The sequence below is a fragment of the Cyclopterus lumpus genome, chromosome 1 (genome assembly GCF_009769545.1).
Source record: "Cyclopterus lumpus isolate fCycLum1 chromosome 1, fCycLum1.pri, whole genome shotgun sequence".
In the NCBI taxonomy this organism is placed as follows: Eukaryota; Metazoa; Chordata; class Actinopteri; order Perciformes; family Cyclopteridae; genus Cyclopterus; species Cyclopterus lumpus.
Genome location: NC_046966.1, coordinates 21,513,076 through 21,536,473, shown reverse-complemented (window position 1 = coordinate 21,536,473; position 23,398 = coordinate 21,513,076). Strand labels below are relative to the sequence as shown.

The following is a 23,398-nucleotide window of genomic DNA, read 5'->3' as shown; positions in this document are numbered from 1 at the left end:
TTGGTGATGTTTGAACAACGCCGGCCCTCTAATGTCTCGTTCAATGTGTCTCAAAATATCCGTAATTATCCTTGAAAACAAAGATTTGTTTCTTGCTCCCACTCCGCCATATTTGGATGGTTGGTTATTCTGGAGTTACACATAAATACAAATAAACCTTGGTTCAAATGGAAAAATTACTTTCTAAAAAATAAATTACAATTTTGTCTCAGACAAATAGGAATCAGGACTTTATTTCAAGACCACAACTGTGGGGTTATCGCTAAACTCTCTCCATTCGTTGCTTTAATTGTTGAAATAATCACTGTGATTGCTAAAAGAAAAGTGAATGAAGCCGAATCTACATTTTTGAATGACCAGAATTGACAGATTGGCAATCACAGTTTGCGTGACGAAGACGATATGATCAAAAGCACTGAGTGGCTTTATTCAAAACATTTACTCAACTAAAAGTAGCAATACCACGCTATTAAAATACTCCACTACAAATAAAGCACATTCAAAATGTAAGGTAAATGTACGTGACGTGTAAAAGCACTCATAATGGCATTATTATTATTATTGTATCAATCAATGTAAGTGGTGCTTTTGCAAGTTTAATCTTTAAAAACGGATCATATTTTATAAACTGATCATCATTTTTTAATTCAAAATCTTAATTTGAAAAGTATCTTACAGCTCTTTTTAAATAAATGTAGTAACAAAGTGCAATACTTTTCTCCAAAATGTGAGACGGAAGTAAAAGTATCATGACATGGAAATACCGAGTAATGTACAACAAGTACCTAAACAATTGAGTACAATCATTTAGTAACTTTCCAGATGGACCTTCTCGTAGTGAGATTGCTCCAGATATAATACATTTGTTGTGGATGTTCCGGAGCTTCTTCTGGGGCGCCGCTGCTCTCTACCGCAATTAAAGGAGGAGGAGAAGAAGAAAAAAAGAACAAGAAGAAGAAGACAGCCGCTGTTAGCTAGCTGGTCGAGCTATGTTTACTTTTATGTCCGTGAAACAATTGAAAGTAACTTCACGCTTTGTTCTTTAAATACGTATTTTATCGAAACGCTAATGTCGTACTTCTCTCCGCACTAAGTGGTAAGTGTACCGAGGAGTTGTGGAGGTTGTCGCTGACTGCTAACGTCCGCTAGCTAGTTAACTTAACTAACTAGCTAAGTTAACCAAGCTAAGCTAACCTGCTAACTAGTTAAGTTAGCTGGTTAGCTTTACGAACTGACGTTAGCCGCGACCAGCCGTTTGTCCGTTTATCTCTGCACGCGCTAAACTTAAATTAAAGTTATCTAGATGCACATTTATCGAGTTACGTTACTAAACGTCTGTTGACTGTGTTGAAACAAACACTGGTGTTACGGGTTAACTGGTGACTTCCAGCCGAACGCGCCCGTTGTCGTAGTTACGACAGCTGTTGAAAATAGGACAGCAAAAAAAAACGGTCCTATTTTCAACAGCTGTCGTAACTACGACAACGGGGCGCGTTCGGCTGAAAGTCGCCAGTTAACACGGTCACCTGTTATACCGTAACACCGCAGAGGATGCCAGGTGAACGATAACAAAAAATGCGTTAAACTCAGCGTGTGAGAATTCCTCCATTTGTTTGCAGCTACAATCGGCTCGACCAAAACCTGTCAACACCAGGAATTCTTTGGTTGACCTGACGGTAATGTAGCTTACATCAAACGTTGAAAGTGTCACCTCGGTACTGAACCTGCTGCCGACATTTGTTGTGCTGTAACCCGACGAGCAAGGCTGTTATGTATTTGACCCAGCTGGTCTGACTCAGGCATGTATTGGGTCTATAAATAGAACATGTCTCCATTCTTGGGATCCGGTACCTCGGGGTAAAAAAGAGAGGAGACGCAACTCGTTTGAAATGGTTTAAAGTCGTGTCCTGTGGCTATTTCTGGATACCAGGTGACTGCAGCTAAATAAGATGAGAACAGTGCACACGGTCAAGTTTTGTACAAACAGAAAAAGTATATTTATATCGTGGTTACATGTCGGTCTCAACAGGTGATTGGTCAAATATGGCTTCGGCTTTGAGAAACGTTGCAAGGCCGCAGCGTCCTACAACCCTTGATCACATGTTTTAAAGTCAGACAGGCAGCTGTTCTACCAATAAGAAAAAAATATTACAGAAAACATTTTGATGTGCAATGGTGCCTGCATTCTCTGTGTCTCGCTGGATGTTTAATGAAACACTGCAATGAAACTCGACCATTTGTTAAAAACATTACATTTGTTATATTCCTACTAAAAGCCCATTTGCCATCAACTTCTCCGGCACAGAAGCAGCCAAGAGAAACAAACCAACGGCTCAGTTCCCACGTCCTTTTTGTTAGTAGAATGCACGTCTGATTATTCTGTGAGCTTCCTGTTTTTAAAACAAGATGCAACCACGGTTGTTAAACGACTAAAATATGATCTGCTCTGTGTTTTAAGGCCAATAAACAACCTCAACAGAGTGATTATTTTCCCAAAACTGGACTTGCCAACAAAGATGAATGATGGAAAAATTGCACTAATTAGCCAAGTCGCTATTATTTCCATAGCCTAATGTAAAAAAAAAAAATGGTATCAAGGGGATTTACAATCCATACAGCATCGAATAAGATTCTTTAATCAATAAAAGATAAATCGTCTTCATGTAAACTGCATTACTTAATACATCAGGGACTGTATTGAAAAAAAAAAAAAAAAAAGAAGAAGCAATTTGTTTCTGTGATGGGAGCTCGATGCACTCACAAAAAAATCAAAGCTGAATCAGAAAGAGAAGCTCTTCTGTATGATGAGTCCTCCGAAAGATATTCTCTCATTTGGTGTATTGGAGACGGAGAGTGCTTTCTCTAACACGTCGGTCCAAAACCTTTTTTTAATTATTTTTTTTTTTTACTTTGGTTGAGATCTGATCCTCGTGAATTCTATGATTTACCGGTTTTCTGACAGTTATTAAGGCGTTTGTTTGTTTGTTTCTCCACTCCATCACGATTTTGACTTTGTTTACTTTTATACATGTCAGTCCATCTTGAAATATTACTCAGTTTGTCGTTATTCTGACTTCTTGACATTCATGTGGCTGTTCAGCTACATCCCATGATTTCTAGGGATCCCTCTACCTGACAGTTATGTCTCGTTACTCTCTGCCCACTTGAATTTATGTTATGCCGATCTCCTTTCCCAAGGCTAACCTGCAACAAAAAAAAGGAAGCAATGAACTTCCAGGGCAGTCGTAGGCGAGGAGAGGATGGCATCGCCATGGTGATTGATTTCCTGCTGTCTAATGCCCAGCTGGTTCTGGGAGTCGGTGGCGCTGCCGTGCTCGGAATCGCTACACTGGCAGTGAAACGGGTGAGTGCTTTTTTTTATAAAATATGCAGAAACCCCTGTCTAACGTTGCATGAGGCTGAGGTTGTCTGTGTTGCCTTTTCAATCTGAATTGGTTTACCTGCGGGTTATGGCAGTGTTTGCACACGGTACTATCGGTCACGCAGGCCGCCTGTGACGATGAGTGTTTGTGTTTTAGCTGATAGAGCGCGCGGGCCGTGCAGCCGATGATGAAAAAGAGAAGCAGAAGATGGCTGAGAGCTGGGAGGAGTTGAGTTTGGTCTCTGCTTCCCCGACACTGATCAAGAAGGGCATCGAGGGCGTGGTGATGAAACACATTGCCAAGGCAACCAGACAGCAGAAAGGTGTGTGTGTGTGTGTGTGTGTGTGTGCTACATCCCAGCCACCGAACCCAAAGGAGACACACAGAAATATCTGTGAGGTGTATATAATAAGGTATACGCTCTAATCGTCATTGTATTTACTTGACCGCAGTTTTCATTTTTTTCTTTTTCAGCTGAGCTTTCACAACAACCTCAGACGCCCTCTCCGGAGGTGTCATCTAAACCCGAGTCAAAGTCCAAGAGACTCCAGGTGTGCGTCCGCAGTCTGCAGGTACCCGCTGACATTTTCGCCTCGGGAGCTCTTGATGGCATAGATTATGCAGTCGGTCTTACAGCTGCTCTAAGAGCTTTGCTTGGTGCCGGCTCATTCATTTATGTGTGTGTAACATGTTTTTTAAAGCGCAGTGCTTAGGGGATACGCATTGTTATGCACTGGTTATGCTGCACAGAGCCCAGAGAGCCTCGCATAATTACAATACTGTGTGTGCTTTATGCACTGGCTGCGTATAGGAAGTCAAACAAGCATGAAGCTTTGACAGCTTTTGAGTTAGTGTGCAGAACGCCCACATAAGCAGAACGGTTGTGGATTGTTCTGTATGAGCTACATGAAACAATTTGTTCAGTAAATGTTAGCAGCTCAGCTGCAAACGCATGACTGGACACGAGGGGATTTGAAGCAATGGGATTTGCCTTTTTTTAAATTGTATCTTTTGTAAAAAGTTGAACGTCTCCATTTTCTATTCTGCATCGCAGAAACAATGTTTTTTTTACAATGAATACTGGGATGTGCACACCTGGTTTAGAAAAAAAGCCAATACTTGTGTTTTTCTATGACTGCGTCCATTGTTTCAGGTGCTTCTTGGGTCCAGTTTTGCCATGAATATGGGCTTTAATACGCTTTAAGCTGTTAATGCAGCAGCTACACTTAACTTTTTAATATATATATATATATATATATATATATATATATATATATATATATATATATAATGCACTACATTTTAAGCCCGCCCACTTTTATAGCTGTCCAATAAAATGTGAAGGATTTGAATTGAATCCCTCATAACCGCTCAAATATTCTGCTTCACTTGGGAATACGCCCCAGTACAGAAGCTAGATACGCTTTAAATCTGCTTGGAGGCACAGAAAGACCTTAAATATTATATTACTCGAGAGACAGCGGTGTGTTTTCCCAGCGGAAGTGTAAAAACATCAAAACAGTTTTGTCACCTTCATGTGTAGAGTTGTCATCTCGGCATCACAGTAAAAGTGCCTCCTCTGAAGGAGATGCATGCACATTGTACAGTCGTCTTCTGCCTGAGCGCTGTAACATTGTGTGTGTGTGTGTGTGTGTGTGTGTGTCCGTCTGTCTACGTGTGTGTGTGTGTGTGTGTGTGTGTGTGTGTGTGTGTGTGTAGGAGCGACTGCAGCTGTTCCATCACACGAGGGCGGCACTCGCTCCAGCCGAGGTCCGCAGGGCTCAGTCTCTAGCTGTGGACATCTGCAGTGAGATCCAGGGCTTTCTGCACAGCCGTCTTCCTGACATGCCCCTGGGAGAAATGAGCCTTGGAGGATCTCTACTGGATGACCTGCAGGTACACGCACTGTATTCTCTTCTTTTGCCCCCTCTGTGTTGTACAGCGAGGTGTTGGATGAGTACCGCCTGGGTTCATGTCTCTGTGTGCGTTTAGGTGGTCAGTGCGGACCACGCATGTCTGCTGGTGCCTCTGCAGCTGGAAGCCTCTCTGTGGCGCCTCATCCCGGGAGAGGAGACGCTGCTCACACACCCGCTACACTGGATGGTCCGACGGGTCAATCTGGAATATTTCCCCAAAGGACTCAGCTACTGGGACAGGTGATCACACACAAATAACCCAAATATTTTGAATTTGTCAAGCGGCATGCACTTTTAGGTGTTTCCTTCTATTTAAATAGATCTATTTAATATATATATTTAAATTGTATACATTTCAAATACCCTCACAATTTAATGCCACCTTTCTTCTCTAATTAGCTCTTCATAATTTAGATAATTAATTAATTAATTAATCCTTTAGTTTATGAAGTGCCTACCACAACTTCGCAGGGCAGAAAGTGATGTCTTCAAATGTTTTGTTATGTTTGACCAAAAGCACCAAAATATTCAGTTTACAATGATGTATGACAAAGAAAAAGCAGCAAATTATCCCATTGAGACGCTGGAATCACAGAATATGTGGCTTTTAAAAAAAGAAAATGTATTTATTTTTATGACAATTAATCAAATTCACTAATTTTTTCAACTAAAACTAACTAAAACCTTTTTAGAGATTAAAGTTGTATTTAACATGTGGTCAAAGACAGGATCCTTAAAAAGCCTTAATCAATATTTTCTTTTTATATTAACATTGAATCAGATTTAAATGCGTAATATATGAAGTCACTGATTTAGTTTTATTTACCATTGACCAACATAAATTATTCAGTGTGAAAAGGAGATGCTAATGAGCCTCTGTAATTAAATTGAAGCAGCAGTAATCAACTGATTGTTAGAAAACACTCTGCTGTAAAAATGAGCCTTTCGGTGAACCGGTCTCTCTTTGTGTCTTGTAGGTACCTGGTGGGTAGTTACCTGTCTGCAGAAGCGGTTGTGAACATGTTCAGCAAAGCCGTGATGGAAACCATAAACTGGCCGTCCATCAGCAGCACTATGGACTGTCTCGTCAGACCTGTACTGGGAGGACCAGACCTGAGACTGGAGATTCGGTGTGTGTCCGTCCTTCTATTGTTGTTTCCAATGTTGAGATTCAACTACAAAAGAAGTGCTTGTTTTTTGTATTCGTTAACTCAGCTGTTTGAAGTTTAGAAGGCAGTAATGACACAATTATTGAATAGTTGTCGATGCAGCTAAGATGTTTTTCTCAGGACGTGGAAAATGGAGCCGAGAGTGACGCCAAAAACGCATCTAAGACATCTAAATACACATCCAGAGATCTAAATAGGAACACAAGTCACATCAATCAACCTGCGTGATGTTTGTGTGTTTAAACTTGATGTGCTTGCTCTCTCAAATGGACTTTTTCCTTCAGGCCTGGAAATGAAGACGGGACGGAGAGCGGCGACCAGCCCCTGTTCATCTCCATGCTGCCTGTGCTGAGGGAGGAGGACGTGGTTCTGACTGCCCAGCCGGAGCTCACCTCTCCCTGGGTCAACGCCTGGCACCTGTCTCTCTACCCGTGGGAGAATCAGCGGCTGACGCAGCTCGACGCCACCGACGACGGACGCCGCAGGCACACGCTCAAAACCCTCAAGGCGGTGTGCAGACTGAACCCTTCCCTGCGGCCGCTCGGAGCCGCCCCGCTGGCCAATCTCGTCCTGCACCTCAGTGACAGTGAAAGCGACTGGTCCGAGATCAGCCTGGATGTGAGATTCCAGCAGTGCATCACAGAGCTGATTGGCTACCTGGAACGAGGGGCGTTGCACAGCTACTTCAAGCCAGCTGTCAATCTGCTGAGCGGCTTGTCAGAGGACCAGGTGGACCAGATGGGTTTCATGCTGTACTGCGCTGTGTCAGAGCCTGAAATACTGCTTATATAACTTGTCTGAACACACACACACACACACACACACACAGATCAAATGAGTCACCTTTTATCGGTCAAAGCTAAGACGTCATGATCTTCCGACTGCGTACTCCCGTTCTTTAGCTCCTCCGTCCTGCTTTGATGCAGGAATACCGTTTGAATTACAAAACGGCAGCATGCGCCACACTGGAGGAGGAGCGATGGCGGGCTAAAGGAACCTCTCCAGGAGGGATGGAGACGTGTTCGTCAACATGTTTGACACGATGCTTCAGGACGTGCCTGATCAGAAAACCACAGCCACCAAAGTCTGCATTTAAGTTTGAATGATTTTTGTTTTCTCACAGGGAGTCGGTGACGGTCAGCGTGGCCACATGCAGTTCATACAGTTCACGTACGAATTAAAGGAGAGGACAGTTTATGTCCTCTAACTGATGGCGTGTGCTCTGCATCATTTTCCTGAAGCTCCTTTTTAATATAATGTAACTATGCAGGAAATGAACGACCTGCCTAATACCAACCGGTTTTAATGCACTTATAAAAACTATTTAGTTTGTCTAACTTATTTAACGCAAATGGTCTATTTTATCATACTGAAGGTTAAGGTGTGCAGTATTTTTGTCTGGTTTGGTGTTCAGTCTGTTGCCAATTGTATGTGGGTTAACTAACCCTTTAAATTATGATTAAAGTTGCCTCCAAAATTGTATGCAGTTGCTTTTTAAATACCGTATGAATGTTGTGACCGTTTCTCGAGTTGTGAGTTCTTGCTGAATAAAGGAAAATGTATTTTGTGCGATTGAACAGTTTAACTGCAAATACAAATTAAAGCATTTGTTTAGATTCTTGCTCCGTTGCCCTTTTTTTGGGGGGGGGGGAATCGAGTGTCACAAAGACAAGTGATAGGTTTACACTCATGAGAGGTAGCCTAACGAATATGACAATCATCCGGAAACATAACATGTGGTTGTGCTGCAGTTGTAATGGAACCAATTTAAGGATCTATATCCTATGTGGTTGATGGTGTCTCTAGTTATTGTTACCAGTTACCAAGGGCCTCATATGACCTTTTAAAAAACCTGAATCAACGATCAGAAAGAGTAAAATGTAACTCACAAGTCACGTGCAGCAGTGACAACAAAATAATCTGATTAGGGCCAAATGTTTGTCTCTTGCTTGCAGTGTGCACTTACAGGTTGTACTGGTTTATTGACACCACTATGTTTGGCTTCCTGGGTCAAAGCCTACATCTGAGTAAAATAGTTTTGTTTCTAATCTCTCTTTGTTCCAGGCCTGGAGGAGTTTTGCCCATAGACTGTATTTAAGTTTGCTTGCTCAATTAACTGAGTGTTTTCCAACGGCGGTTTAAAAAAAAAAAAAACTTTTATTTTGAAACTGGTGACCGGAAGTCTAACGGACTAGACTCGAGACCTTTCTACACGCGAGACCTCCGCGAAGCGCCGCTTTCGCAACAGAACGGGAGCCGTGCCGGCGCGGCGTCCGTCACGTGGCTAAATATAGCCGGTCGAGGCTTTCAGTCCGCCGGTCAGATACGTGACACCGAGAGGCGCCGGTACCGGGACAAAGGTCAGCGGGCCGCGTGACTCGCGCCCGCCGGGAAGAAGTTTCGCTTCTCCGTTAGGTTTTCTCGGATGTCTTGTTCCTGAAAACGCCCCTTTGTTGTTTTCAGGGACGCTCGGTCACCGGAAGCGAAGTTTTACACTTCTTGGTTTGAGTCAACTGCGCAATAAGTTCTGAACTCTCCGGCTGTTGTTGTTGTTGTTGTTGTTGCGTCCCGTGTGAGCAGCTGACTCGCCGACTGGAAGGCCGGGGACGCACTGGATCACTGCGATGTCCTCAGTACCCGGTGCTGGCTAGATCCTCCATGGGTTGAACCTCATGGTCTGAAGATGATCGGGTCTCCGGACCTGCTGGCCTTCACCGGCACTGAGGGGTTCGGGGAAGAGGACCGGGAGGGTCTACCTGAAGAACTCTCGGTCCCCCTTTTACCTCCATCCAACCCCTGGACCTCCTCCGCCCAGTTCCACAGAGACTTCATATTGGTGGCTGAATTCTCTGAGCAGGTGTGTGTGTGTGTGTGTGTGTGTGTCATAAATCAACATTATACATATATTAAAGCTATAAACAGATACAAATCAGTAGAGTTAACATTATGCAATAAATCCAAATAAGAAGCTCGATAAATACCATAAACATAAATGTTCTTTATGTGCATTAAATGACCACAAATGTAGTTTCCTCATATTCCCGTTCAAAGTAAAAGTGAGGAATATAATAATGTATAATAACAAATCAGTAATAATACAGATATATAACATTATATACATGTAGTACAATAACAAACGGTGTGTAGTGCCATAGTTCTGTAGTGTAACCTTCAATAATAATAATAACCAAACGTCATTCACACAGGTGAATTACCTGTTTCATTAGTTATTCAATTTTAGCAAAGCACCTAAATTCATAAAAAGGGAAGCTTGAAATATTTAATTATTTAAATGTTGTTGTTTTTTTAACGTAAACTTGTGGCTACGTTGCTGCATTTTTTTTTATAGTGTAACAACTGATGCTGACACACACACACACACACGCACACACACACAAGACTTAAGTGATTAAAAATAGTTTGCGGTACGTCAGTGATCTCTCTTTATTTTCTGATTTGTAGGTGGGACCCAGACCGGTACTGACGATACCGGACGCCCCCGAGGTCATCGGGTCGTTTGACCTCAACCACTTCTCCGTCCGCCTCATGTCCGTGGACTACCAGGCGTCCGGCCCCTGCCAGACCCCTCCCACATCCCCCGGGCCGCGCCTCAACTTCAGCGAGGACTCCAAAGTGGTCCTGGGAGATTCGGCGGAGGACGCGTTCGCGTACGTCCACCACGTGACCCTGTACGACCTGGAGGCCCGGGGCATGGTGCGTCCCTTCTGCATGGCGTACGTGTGCTCGGACCGGACGAAGCTGATGGAGAACTTCTCTGAACTGTCGACGGGCTTCTCTAAGGCCTCCGAAAGCCTCAAGACGGGCAACAGACAGGCGTTTTCCATGGAGCTGCAGAGAAGATTACAGGAGCTCGAGTGAGTTTCGGATGCACTTTGATTTAAATGACAATATGCCGATGTATTAGAGCCTGACGACACATCAGCATCCACCGCCGGCTATTCGGCGGATATTATAGCATCATCATCGATATATATACAGAGGGAGTCGTCCCTGTGGTCCCAGGGCCCTGTGGGATCATAGGGATGGAGGGGAATGCAGTTTTAAGGGGGGGAAATTGTTCTTTTGAGGGTTTTCAAGGATTATAACATGAGATGACTGTGATTTTCCACATATTGACCCAGGAAGATATACATGAGAACATGAAACGTGTCATAAAGAGGATATGAAGCTGGGCAACATAGGGCCCTGGGGACATAGACACACTCCGGTACAGAGATGCCAAAGGGCCGTTTCAGATTCTCTTAAAAAACATTTGTTTAGTTTTTAAAAAAGAAAGAAAAGGTTAAAATAACAGCCTATAAAATCCAGTATTTATAGCGTATCTATAGATGCACCGCATCAGTCCAGACACAGCTGCGTTCCAGTATTTGGACCGATTGGACCTCTTCAAAGGAACGTTGATGTGTGCAGACTCGCTTTAACTTTAGCACTTTGCACCTGCTGTTAATCATGTGTGTGTGTGTGCGTTTCGGCCGACCAATAGAAACACTGCCGCAGTGTGTTTGGGAAAACGTAGAAACTATTATTACAGCTTGTTTCATCACCATATTTAGTGCATTATCAGACTATGAAACGCAGCGACAGTCTCACACAATGTGACGGTAACTTTGGCAGAGGTCTCGTTAGCCAGATGCGTGAAAGTGGATGCACCTGTGCTATTTTTAGTACACGTTGTTTAACTCTCTCTCTCTGTTTCAGGTACACAAGGTTGACTCTGCTGCAGGTGACGGAACCTCCGATGGCGACCAATGGGTTCGCGGTGGGGGGAGAAAAGGCAGATGAGCTTGAAGCCGTAGAGCATTCAATCTTGCATCACAGAGACCTCGTCCGCCAGGTCACTTCCTACCCAAACAGGAAGCTGAAACAACCTGACTTCCTGCCTTACGACCCGGCCGACTACTCCCTCGCTGATCCGATTGCGCTACTGCCTCCTGAGCGCGGCCCCTCCTCCTCCTCCTCCGCCTCCTGCCGGTCTGAGCGCCGCTTGAAGCCTCTGGAGGAGCTTTGCCACGACTACTTCCTGACACTGATGAAGGAGCAGCTCGCCGACACGGAGCGCCGCCTGCGCGGCAACAGGAGCTCGCTGCGCACCGCTCGTGTCACGCGGTCGTTGTCCAGGAGGATCACGCTCATCAACTTCCTGTTCGACTTGTGGCGCCCGGAGGACGGGGATGAGGAGGAGAGGGAGAGCGCCGAGGCGGAGCCGCAGAGGGCGACGGCGAGTGAGAGCGCCGTCGAGGCGTTTCAATCGGAACCAAAGAGCCTGGAGTCATTCTTCTCCTGCGTGGAGGAGATCTCCATCAAACTGGAGGCGGGAGACGCCGGAACAGTGACCCCTGACCCTGACGTTGCCACGGAGATGACGGGAAGCGTGAGCAGCGGCGACAGCATTGAAGTGCTCGGGACTGAGAAGTCCTACCGGACGCAGCATGGCGGCGCCGGATCTGACAGCAGAGGTACGAGAAAACAAATAGCTGGTGATTTATATTGAAAATATCTTTTTTTATATATCTTTTTTTTTTTATGCAATGATGGTGCCTTAAAACCTTTGAACTCTGGGATATGGGGTCTTTTTTTCGCACATATTCAACAGAAAAATAACCATAACCATAACGGCCTAAGCATTCCTCTCTGCAGTCATATCACATCAGTTATTGACACGGTCCTCTCTTTAATAGAAACGCCGGTTGGGATGACGGACACCTATTGCAGGCGAGCCGCCGCAGATTCTGGCGTCAGAAGCGGGCGAACGTACGCCAGACGAGCCAACAGCGACGACAGCATCGAGGTACTCAGTACCACCGAGTCCATCTTTCCGGACGACCTCACCGCCATCACAGAGGAGGAGGCGGAGCACCAGCCTCTGAGCAACGGCTTTGAGGAGGAGGAGGAGGAGGAGGAGACGCGGGCCGAGTGTGGATCTGACAATGTCCTCAAAGAGGAGAAGGCACCGGATGCAGCTACCTCAGTAAACGATGAAAACAAAGAGGCTGTTCGGGAAGATGACGGCCGTGTGAAGCAGATAACTGTTCGTGGTGAGGTTACCGTGAAAAAGGGGAAGGTCGTTGAATGTTTGAAGAGCAATCGGGTCCATGAAGACAACCGTCCTGAGAAGATGTCCAAACTACTGCAAGGTAAAAACATCTGCTACAAGTTTAAATAACGCTTCTTTGGCTCATTTAGAAATCCCATCAAAATGATGTTTATTTCTTTCACAATCATACACAGTATTGTACAGGAAATGTGAAATTCTGTTGTGCCTATAAATATAAAAAATACAATATAATACTATATAATGAAGCATTCTTCAAAGAATGAAATATAATAAAACCCACATAAAACCACAAATGGGTTTCAGAAAATGTAAGAAGTACAAAACGTGTAATAAAACTGTTTTATTAGTGGAGGCGGTGGCGTCGACGCCTCATTGGTCTGAGTTCCGTCAGACTGTGCGGTCGCTGCCGGACCTCCATGTCCACCCCCCCCCTCCCGGTGTCACGGCGGAGGCGGACCGGTGGTCTCCGCCCAGCGCTCCTCTCAGGCTGCTGAGCGTCGACGAGGGGTCCGACTGCACCAGCGTCGCCGGCTCCTCAGACCCGCTGTCTCTCGCCCAAAGCGTCCCCGGCAGCGCCCGCTCAGATCAGAGGAGGAGGAGGAAGGCGGCACTCAGGGCCCTCAGGTTCCTCAAACAGAACTCGTTCTCCCAGCATGCCGTGTTTTGTCTCCTGAGCGGTCGGCCGCTGGTCGTCATCGGCGGGGACGGGAGTTTGGTCAGGAAGCTGGTGGAGGCGCTGAGCCTCTTCCTGCCCGCTCCGGGTCCCGATGGAACCGCTCTGATGATGTGTCTGACCTCGCCGCTCCAGCTGAGCGACCTGCTCACCTGGAGGCTGATGGGGATACACAGGTAACCCGTAAGACACATGACTTTGTTTTTTTGAATGCATAATGTAGACGTTTTGAAAGAAATGTGAACAACAAATGAGAAACTCTCCTTTTCTCTTTGTCCAGGTGCTCCTCCAGCTCTTCGGCCAGCATCGTTCACTCTCTGACTCGCTACAGTCGCTACTTGGCGCTGTTGGATCTGGACCAGAGGACGCTGCGCTGTCCATCCTACTCCGGCTCTCTCGTCGGCAGACTGGCCGACCCTCACACCGGCATCAGCCGAGGCCTCACCTACCTGCTGCACCTGGAGAGCTGCCTGACCGCGCTGGCCCACCGGGCCATGCTGCACACGTTCAATCCGGCGTTACGTCATCCGCACGCCGGCGCAGAAGGAAAGGACTCCCCGTCCACGCCAGTGCCTTGCAGCAGTGAGCACGATCTGAGAGTGATGCATTTCCTGTGTGACCTCATCAAACGGCGCCACGCGGGACGTGGACCACCGGTTTTGAGGATCTCGTACAACTCGATGCACCTGCACAGAAATACGTATGCAGCGTAACACTGCACGGACAAAAGAAAACACTCAGTCATAAAGAAGGTCTAAAATAATACCGACCACCAAATGCAATGAGCTGCGTCGTCTGAGGAATCACGCGTTTATGTTTTTATCTGCAGTGTTGAACGACTTTTACTGATTTTTATTTTTAATGCCGCGGGTCTCTTTGGATTACTGTACACAAATACACTCACACCTCACCGGCACAAAAGACTTTCCCACGCTGGCTCAATTAATGAAGTACTTTTAAAAAATGTTTTATTCTGGCTTATAACTGAATCACATGATAACTCTTTGGAATTTAAGATAATTGAGCCACATATGAATACTGGGCAAAAACAACTGTGACAGGTGTGAGATTGTCATTTTTTTAGGCTCTTGGTGGTTATACACGGACTAGTAATTATTTACTTTTATAAACAGCCTCGACTGTAACCGTCATTTTAACGTTTAACCAGCATCGCTGCATGAAAAAAAGGGACTGGTTCTCTCAGGGCTTATGCCAGCTGTGCATTTAACTTGATTGTTCTATTAAAACAAGGGCAGGTTCAGCCGAACGGCCAATTGTGAGACAATGGAGACGGCTCAGCTGTTGACGACGTTGACTCCATCTGGAGACTTGAGATGCAGCTCAACGCGCAAGATGAAAGAGCATGATGGGATACCATCAATCACACCAATCTGCTTCCTTCTGTTTGACACTTTGATTTGATTGATTGATGCAAATATGAGCCATGTTCAGCATGTGTGTATTTACTCTGAATTGTAATATGAGCAATAAATACAGCGTCAAAGCATGAAAACAGTCACTTTTTCCTTTTATTTGCCAACACTACCTGATGGCCTCTGATAAGCATTTGCATTTAAAGTTAATATCTAAAAGTATATTTGATAAAGTCGCGAATTAAAACAATTAAAACAACAACCAGAAGGACAAAAACTCAACAATTTCAGCTGCTGATTAGAGGCTTTATATCAAATGTACATCGGAGGAGCGACATTTAAAAGTTTGGTAGTTTTAAATGTAAATGGAGCAAATAATGAAGTTCAGTCCTGAGTGGAGAGAATATTTATTATTCTGACCACTTACAAACTATTTCAAACTCTTTCTGTACAAGAGTGCTGAAATAAGCCAATTGATCCGTTAGTTGACTGCGAACATATCGGATTAATTGAATAACTGTCATATAAGAGGAGCCACAGTGGTTTTATATAATATAGTGTAAAGGTTATAGTCTATGAGCTCCACAGATGTGTAGTTCCAGCTTTGTTACCTCACATATACAGTAGATGAATAATCAGTCGCTTCAACACGGACATGAATACAGATTTTGAGAATGTCAAAAGAAAAAAAACCTCAAATAAGTCAAAGTAGAAAGTCATAATTTATTACGAAAAGTAAAAAAAAAAGAGAAAAGAAAAAAGTTCAGTACAGAATGTCTTGAGTTTAGCACATGTTTATTTACTCTGCAAATAAAATCTTATATTTTACATTAGGATTCAAAATAAGCAACAGAAGCAAAAAACAACGGTATTAAAAAAGTCATTTCTTTCTGTTTATTTACCAACATGAAGATAATCTTTTTCAGAAGGTCGTGAACATAAAGAAAAAAAAAAAGAAAAGATTCATCCAACAGTGCAGGAATTAACTGAAGATCAGCATGAAGACCCGGTCCAGTAATTAAAGAATGACGCAACGTAAAGTGTCTCTATGACGTTATGAAAACGATGAATAATAATGAGGACGTGTTTGAAGTCTCTTCATCGCCGACGTCCGGTTCCGTCCGGTTAAATTCTGCCGTCTGCATAGAACTTCAGACACATTGATTCGTGGCTCCTCCCCTTTCCGCTTCGTCTAGTCAGGATCATCTGCAAACACCAAAAAGGGACTCACAAAAGGATATTTCGGCATGCACGATTATCCGCTCAAAAGGAGGCTTTATATCAAAATACAAAACTGTGGAAGCTGAGGGGCAGACCGGACGCGACAGTGACTCACTATCGCCCCCCAGGAGGTACAAGTGGTATTACGAGAGAGGCCGGGGCTAACCGGTCAGCATCAAGTAGATTATCTCCGCAACGCAATACATAACCGCTCCCATGCAGTTGATAATATTAGTTCAGTTGATAATATAATATTAATATCAAATTCAGGCGACATCTTACACATTGTATGTACCTTTAACAGCTGCCGTGAAAGACCAGGAAGAAGACGACTATTGGATTTAACATTGCATTGGTTAAAAAATTTTTTTTAAAAAAATATATATATATAATTTATATAAATATGAATAAATAAATATATATATACATATACACACACACATTGCATGTTACAAATATATATGGCTTTTTTTGGACAAACACTAAGAATTTACAGTTTTCTTTCTAAGAGAAAATATATGACCCACAACTGAAGATAAAAAGACACTTTAGACTTTTTCCTTCAAGAGTGAATTAAATAACTCCCAAAAAAAAGGACGAAACAGCTGCCGACAGTTGTGGGACTTACGGCGGCCGCTGCCTTCACTTAGGAGGAGGAGGAGTGGGGTTTAGAAGGGTCTGGATGGCCTACATGAGGAGGAGACACAGAGGGTTGATCAACGCCACGACATTGAAGACGCATCGTGAAGGATCGCCGCATGTGACAGAGCGACTTACTGTAGGTGCTGATCACCACCGCAGCAGGAGAGGTCATGGGAAAAACAAGGCAACTTTGAGTAACTTTTATAATAATATAATGTAAAAAGGAAAATGTTATCTCAAAAGAGTTGTGGCGCTTCGGTTAGGAAATAAATCTCACTCACTGGTCGAAGTCCTCTGTTGAGGAAGACGAGGTGGAGAGAGCGGCGTGAAGAAAGGGTAACAAATGATCCCCATCTGACGGAGAGAGAGAAACAAAGACATGCTATGTTTTTTTATAAACTCCTAATTGACCCTCGCTAAGACCCGCTGCTCCTCTGTACAGCTGTCAGAGCTGCGTTACCATGGAGCCCCGAAGGACTGGAGGATCTACAATATGATGAACTGATTCAGCAGTGAAAACAGGTTTAAAAAAAGATAAAGATAGAAGCTGCAGATCACAGGGTCCCTGTTCTTTGATCATGTAAAGCACGACAGTTGAAGACATCACCTGCTGCCATGGAAACGTGAACGATTTTTCACTTTTTTCGGCCAAAACGATGAATCGAGAAAATATATTGGGTGTCCACTGATACCAAGTCTGACATATTTACATAAATATTGATAAAGTATGTATCTGACACATTGAAATATCAACTGTAGACCATCTACCGTAACACACGTCCACGATACAATTATTGATACAAGTGAAAGAGTAACTCCTGAAATTGACGTCACACGATCTTTTCAATGCAGAAGCTACATACTGAGGTGCACACGCACGCCTGTGGAGGTAAGCCGGTGGTGCTTTTCCTCCACGTCGCCACCAGGTGTCGCCAACGAGAGCAATCAACTTATCTGCAACAAGAACCCAAAGTTCTTTGCAGGAGCACCGATACATTTTGACCCACTTTTGATGATTCAAACACCACCACGGGCATGTTGAGGTTTTTAGTGCGTCGATTCATTACTATGGAGGAAGATGAACACACACACACACACACACACCACACACACACACACACACACACACACACACACACACACACACACACCTTTGGTGATTTCCATCTCCCGCGAGATCTCCTGTAAGAAGGATCTGAGCCGTTCTGGGCAGGTGGACAAATTGTCCCACAGCCACCCAAGAGCCCAGATGTTCTCCTGAGGGACAGAGAAATGTTACTGGTTAAAACTTTTAGATGGCCAGTTCAGCTTCGTGAGGACGAGGAACATGGAAACCGTTCAATAAATGTCTGCAAACAGGAGATTTACCTTAAAGGTGTTGAGCACGGGGAGGGCTGGACTCAGAGCAGCACTAAGGATTCTCACATCTAAAGCCCCCGTTACCAACAGCAACAACGCCTGATCTGGGTACACCTGTAAACACCAAACACACACATATAATAACAGTTTATTACCCGCCGGTAGTATCCGCCCACGTGAGCATGTGCAGATCATGAGCACCTCCTGAAAGACGGTTGGGATCTGTAGGTTGGACCCGTGCTGACCGAGCAGTATCGAATTCACAACATCCTTCGCCTCCTGAAAATCAGACATGAACGACACAGAATGTAAACAACGACTGCTATGAACACATGGAGAATGATGAATAAATAAATAAATAAAAAGGAGCCGTTAATAAACAAAAAATACATACGTGTAGAAACTCTGGACGTGGTTCCGGGACGGCGGTGAGCGTGTTGACGACTTTGAGTAAAATGGTCCAACAGCAAGACTGGATCAGAAAGATATGACACGTACAATCACACGCTAAGCACGGTTAAACTTTATTCGTATAGCACATTCATACACATTGGGAAAGTCACGGTGCTTTAAATGACAATTCACAAAATCGCTTCATCACAACAAGCACATCAATTATTTTTACCCAAAAAAAAAAAAATAGAAAAGCGTTCCAGTTACTGGGCGCTAATGAAATAAACACAACTTTGACAGACGAGACGTTCAGGGAGCTCCGAGCATGTCGGACTCCTACTGTGTGTTTATTATGCAATGCTTTAAAAAAAAAAAAAAGTATTCAGAGAAAATATTATTCTATACTGTGTATAGAATGTGTATGCATGCCTTTATAGTCCGTTTAAAACTATGAAATTATTCACCCAAAACTATTTATGAATCGGTATGTACAGTTTGTATACTGTATAATATTAACTCCCTCTCCTGCGGTGAAAGGTGCTGTGTCGGCAGAAGAGACGGTCACTGCGATTACTCTCCAAGCATTTTTTAGCAGAATTATGGTTATTAAATCAGCATGTGAATGAATTAACTATACTGGGACGTATAGTTTCACAAACGCGGCGTCCAAACCAAGAAATAAAGACGATTAAACAATATAGTGAAACACAAAAGGAGTGACGAGTTGATGACATTTCGTATCTGCTGGTTTGAGGACTCACGTCATTGAAGACGGCGGCGCAGCATCTCTGAACCCGGAGAGCGAACCTCACCAGCAGAGCACGCGGCAGTGGCACGGCATCTGGGAGGGAGGAGAGGCTTTGACTCCTTATGGAGAAAATAACTTTCCTTTTCGTAAGTTAAAAATAAATAATAATAAAAAAAAATCTAAAGTCCGACCTTTAATCGGCTGCCAGGCGCCAGAGAAGCCGAGATGCGCCGACTGACTGACCGGCGACGTCGGCGCGGTGGCCGTGTCGAAGACGCGGAAGTAAAAGAGGAAGAGGTGTGGCGTGAGGCGCGAGGCGGGAGCGTTCACCGAGGGGAAAAAGCTGTCCAGGCTGCCGGTGAGAGAGCCGTCCATGCACGTGAAGAACGGGATGAGGTCCCGAAGCGACTGGAGACTAAAAACGGAGAGACGACACAAATCAAGTCAACCTCGCACGACCGTAAACCATCCGAACCATTTTAAATACGCGGGACCGTTCCAACACTCACAGCTTGGAATCATCCGTCTTGACGACTCGTAGGTAGCGACACAATTCTCTGTACCTGCAGACGGGGAGAACGCGGACAGGTTTGGTTTCATTAGCGGCAAAGTGAGAGAGTGTGTGTGTGTGTGTGTGTGTGTGTCTAGACGTGCGTCTCCGTTTTGTACCTGTGCTGCCGCTGGAGGAGCTCCGTTCTCAATAGAACTACAGAAATCTGTTCAATCAGTTGGTCCCTCTTGCCTTTGTCTTTGCGGACTCCGGTCACGTTCTGCCCCTTCAGCACGGTGACCAGCAGGACATCTTCCCAATGACGAACACACAGGCTGAAGCGCGCGCACGCACACACACACACACACACACACACACACACACACACACACACACACAGTTACAGTAATGCACAAACAGGCTTTTATGTGTAACGAATCGTTTGTGAGTGCAGAGACCCATTTGAAGACGCACACACCTGTTCTTCAGGCTCTTCAGCTCAGCGGGGAGAAATAACCTCTTGGAAAAATCCTGCAATTTGTCGATGAACTCGGGGGTTAAATCCGTCATCACCATCTGTTTCTGTATCAACGCTATTACCCTGGAAAACCCAAACAGGGTAGAAAATACTTAGTTTCAGATGGGACACAGCATGTGTTCTCTCTGTGTGTGTGTGTGTGTGTGTGTGTGTGTGTGTGTGTGTGTGTTCGTACCTCTGCAGTAACACCAGCCTGGCATCAACAGCATTAGCAATGAGAGACTGTGAGATGAAATACCTGGAGAGAATCAGATCAATCAAAGATAATTACTCCACAGAGAACATAAAAGCCATTAAGATCACCGTTAATCTAGAACAGGAAATGCTATTCATGCTGTGTGTGTGTGTGTGTGTGTGTGTGTGTGTGTGTGTGTGTGTGTGTGTACCCTGAGATCTGAAAATGTCGAATGAACTCCGCAGCGGCTCCCAGTCTCATGACGGCCGCCGCTCTGCCCTCCTGTTGATCCGCTCTGTTCAGGAACGATGACACAAACTCGTACACGGGCGTGTAGCTGCGAGACCGAAACAGAAAACTGAATTATACGATTTAAAGTTGATGTTTACTTCGTGGTGCGTTCGTAGCCATGTTTGCTCTACTCATGGTGACATTAGTCTGCTAGTTAAAAAGGAGTTTCTCTGATTGGTCTGGTTTTAAAATACATTTGTCCTAAAGACTTTCACGTATATCCCCGATTCGTGGATTGGTACAAGATCCTCTGGATGGATTTCATTATCCTTTCCACATATCTGCTCCGCCACTCACTCGAAGATGAGGCTTTTCTGGTTCCACCGGTTCAGGCCCCACTTCTCTGGAGTCTTCACGGTGGACAAGAACTTCTCAGAGAGCCCTTGCCTGAAGCTCTGCAGCATCGTGTCTGGACGAGAGGACGACAAATCCAGTGACAGTGAAAAAAAAGAGGAGAGTAGTAATTAAAACAATGAGTGGCTCGGGTTGATGATTTTCCAAAAGTGTGTGCGTGTGTCTGTGTGTGTGAGCGCAAGTACCTGCGTGTCGGAGGTGAGAATCTATTTCAGACAAAGTTAGGTTGAAGGTCTTGAGTCCTCCCAGCAGCAAGCTGTTTCTGAGGTTGTTCCAGAAGTCACTCCTCTTGTGGCTGTTGCAGTGACACACACCGCTGTACGACCACAATTTACACTGAACACACACACACACGCACACAAATTATACAATGTAGGAAAAGAAGAACAATTACTTTCAATTCATTTGATTTAAAAAGCATCAAATCATAACTGAAGTCATCTGGAGACCCTTTTCACACAGAGCAGGTCTAGACCGCATTCTATGATTTACGGAGAACCAACGTTTCCTGCGGCTGTGGATAAAACTAGAATGATAATAATAATAAAAAGCGGCCGTTATAATAATATAAATATGACTGATAAATAGTTTTGACGACCACGTGTACGGATGGAAGACCACGTCGACACGTACCGATGACGCCAGCTTGTCGCAGATGTAGCAGAAGCACTGATCACACGTGAGATGGTTACCGGCCACAGAAACGCCGATCTCAGAATCTGTAGGCCTGAGGACAGAGGAGAGGTCGGAGGTGAGACTTCTCATCTCTAAATTAATTTTTTTTTACATCAGTGCATCACGAAATGTGTGTTGCAATTCGCTCACGTAAAAGCATGTATGGGACAGTCGTAGCGTGCATGAGGAAGGACCTCAGCGCTGCGAGAGAAGGTGATGACCAGGTCTTCATCCAGAGCACCGGGGGGTACAGCACAGTCTGAAACACAGAAGAAGAAGAAGAAGAAGAAGATCAGCTGATGACCATTCACAACATGAACCTTCCTTATTACATACTGGTGTGTGTGTTGAAGTAAACACGGCCGTTTACCGCTCTTCTTCACGTCCTCCACCTCCACGATGAGAACCGAGAGATCGCTGCACGATATGTCCTCTTCTTCATCATCACTGAGGATGATGATGACGTCTGCAGCGTCCCCCGTTGTGCCCATCGGGGATGTCTGGCAGGGAAGAAACCCCGGGGGAAGGAATGAATACTGTGCGTATCCGGGTCACTCGTCAAACCCTTCAGGGGAGTTGTTTCCTCACTGAAAGTTTACCGGTGTTACGGTTTAACAGGCGACCCTGTTAACTGGCGACTTACAGCCGGAAAGCGTCGGTTGTTGTCGTAGTTACGCCAGCTGTTGGGGGAAAAAAAGGACGAGAACACGTAGCTGGCCTCGTGAATGCCTCAATGTTTATTTTTGTATATGACATCTATATATATATACACGTTTCATATGTAAAAAGTAACAATGAGGCATTCACGAGGTCAGCTAGCTACGTGTTTTCAATAGCTCTCGTGACTACGTCGCCAGTTAACACGGTCGCTTGTTGAACCGTAACACCCGGCTGGTTTGTCAGTGTTTTTGGGAAGGGGTTGAAATATACAGGACAAAACTAGATGAGACGTTAAAGTCCGTTTTTTTTTTTTTTTTTTTTTAAAGACGTCAAGCTGTCACACTTAACGTTAGTTGTGTTTCCTACTTTGAAAGAAGCTTTTTCCACCAGGCAGGAAACAGAAAGTTAAAAACGTGTAAAAGCTGTCGCAGATTGTGTAAACATTAAACAATGTACTTCTTTACGGCGACATACAGAAACGAAATACGGCTGTTTTAGTTCCGTTAGCGACAGTTGTCTTACCTTTGTTGTCCCAAATTAAAGAAGTTATTTTTTGGCGCCCCGCGCTCCCAAAACTCACCGTGACCGGATGTGACTTTCGATTGTCTTCTTTGTGGGTTCAATTGTTGGTCGTCCAACCAGCTCAGTGGTGTTTTACCGCCTCCTACTGGACTGATTTGTATAGCAGCGCTAGTTACTGCATTTAGAGATGGGTTGTGTCTTCCAAGTTTCTCTTGAGTAACTTCATTAACAGGTATAAGTACTTAAACCAAGGTTTTATTCTTTTTGTTGGTGTACTTTATTTTGTATTTTTGACCCGAAAAACAAGTTTGACTGAGTCCTCCATTTCACAATGCCGGCTTATTAAATAAAGAAAAAAAAGTCTCTTTAAAGCTCATTGAAGCTTTACTAAACCTAAAATCCTTGTATCTTTATTATTATTATACTCTGAAGGTGAACAGCTCTTTCACATTTTTGTATTATTATTTGCTCTTCTGCAGATATTAAGTCCTTCTTTAAAATTAATTCATTTGAGGGTTGTTATTTTATTTAAGAGGGCACACTTGAGCGAGTCCTAACCGCCTCTTCCCTTTCAAAAAGTAAACTTCTCGTCTTTTGATCAATCTGTAACTGAAAGATAAAGTCATATTGTATTCTTACACATTACTTAACACTTCTTTTCAAGCCTCTCATTTTAACCATCAAATAATAAATCCACATTTTCTCTCTGAAAAGATTCTTTAGAAAGTTTACCTATTAAT

At 44.3% G+C, this 23,398-nt stretch overlaps 3 protein-coding genes across 7 annotated transcripts; 2 read left to right on the top strand and 1 right to left on the bottom strand.

The window, feature by feature from the left end:
- The first annotated feature begins 762 nt into the window (after nt 1–762).
- mief2 (mitochondrial elongation factor 2) lies at nt 763–8,090 on the top strand. Of its 2 annotated transcripts, none has more exons than XM_034531960.1 (8): nt 763–1,096; nt 3,199–3,364; nt 3,540–3,705; nt 3,858–3,955; nt 5,115–5,279; nt 5,376–5,539; nt 6,277–6,429; nt 6,753–8,090. In XM_034531960.1, the coding sequence occupies exons 2-8, from the start codon at nt 3,227–3,229 to the stop codon at nt 7,258–7,260; spliced, it is 1,392 nt and encodes a 463-aa protein (XP_034387851.1). In that variant the 5' UTR covers nt 763–1,096; nt 3,199–3,226; the 3' UTR covers nt 7,261–8,090. The 2 variants fall into 2 exon arrangements, with proteins under 2 accessions (XP_034387851.1, XP_034387841.1); XM_034531950.1 differs by having other exon boundaries at nt 5,103–5,279.
- A 540-nt stretch (nt 8,091–8,630) lies between these two features.
- Nucleotides 8,631–14,730, top strand: smcr8b (Smith-Magenis syndrome chromosome region, candidate 8b). The gene is made up of 6 exons (XM_034539734.1): nt 8,631–9,325; nt 9,931–10,343; nt 11,188–11,945; nt 12,168–12,623; nt 12,892–13,393; nt 13,498–14,730. The coding sequence occupies exons 1-6, from the start codon at nt 9,152–9,154 to the stop codon at nt 13,928–13,930; spliced, it is 2,736 nt and encodes a 911-aa protein (XP_034395625.1). The 5' UTR covers nt 8,631–9,151; the 3' UTR covers nt 13,931–14,730.
- A 638-nt stretch (nt 14,731–15,368) lies between these two features.
- On the bottom strand, nt 15,369–22,746 carry zgc:112980 (uncharacterized protein LOC503706 homolog). 4 transcript variants are annotated; one of them, XM_034542962.1, is made up of 21 exons: nt 22,659–22,744; nt 21,847–21,976; nt 21,627–21,735; nt 21,435–21,528; nt 20,987–21,137; nt 20,745–20,856; nt 20,368–20,493; nt 20,157–20,219; nt 19,922–20,044; nt 19,623–19,778; nt 19,463–19,516; nt 19,145–19,368; nt 18,967–19,046; nt 18,207–18,284; nt 18,014–18,091; nt 17,822–17,926; nt 17,605–17,710; nt 16,735–16,807; nt 16,589–16,596; nt 16,440–16,498; nt 15,369–15,796 (listed from the first exon to the last, which is right to left on the bottom strand). In XM_034542962.1, exons 2-20 carry the CDS (start codon nt 21,965–21,967, stop codon nt 16,458–16,460), a joined length of 1,902 nt encoding a protein of 633 aa, XP_034398853.1. In that variant the 5' UTR covers nt 21,968–21,976; nt 22,659–22,744; the 3' UTR covers nt 15,369–15,796; nt 16,440–16,457. The 4 variants fall into 4 exon arrangements, with proteins under 4 accessions (XP_034398853.1, XP_034398860.1, XP_034398878.1 ...); XM_034542969.1 differs by having other exon boundaries at nt 22,717–22,738; XM_034542987.1 differs by lacking the exon at nt 16,589–16,596 and having other exon boundaries at nt 21,847–22,156; nt 22,659–22,746.
- Between the last annotated feature and the right edge of the window lie 652 nt (nt 22,747–23,398).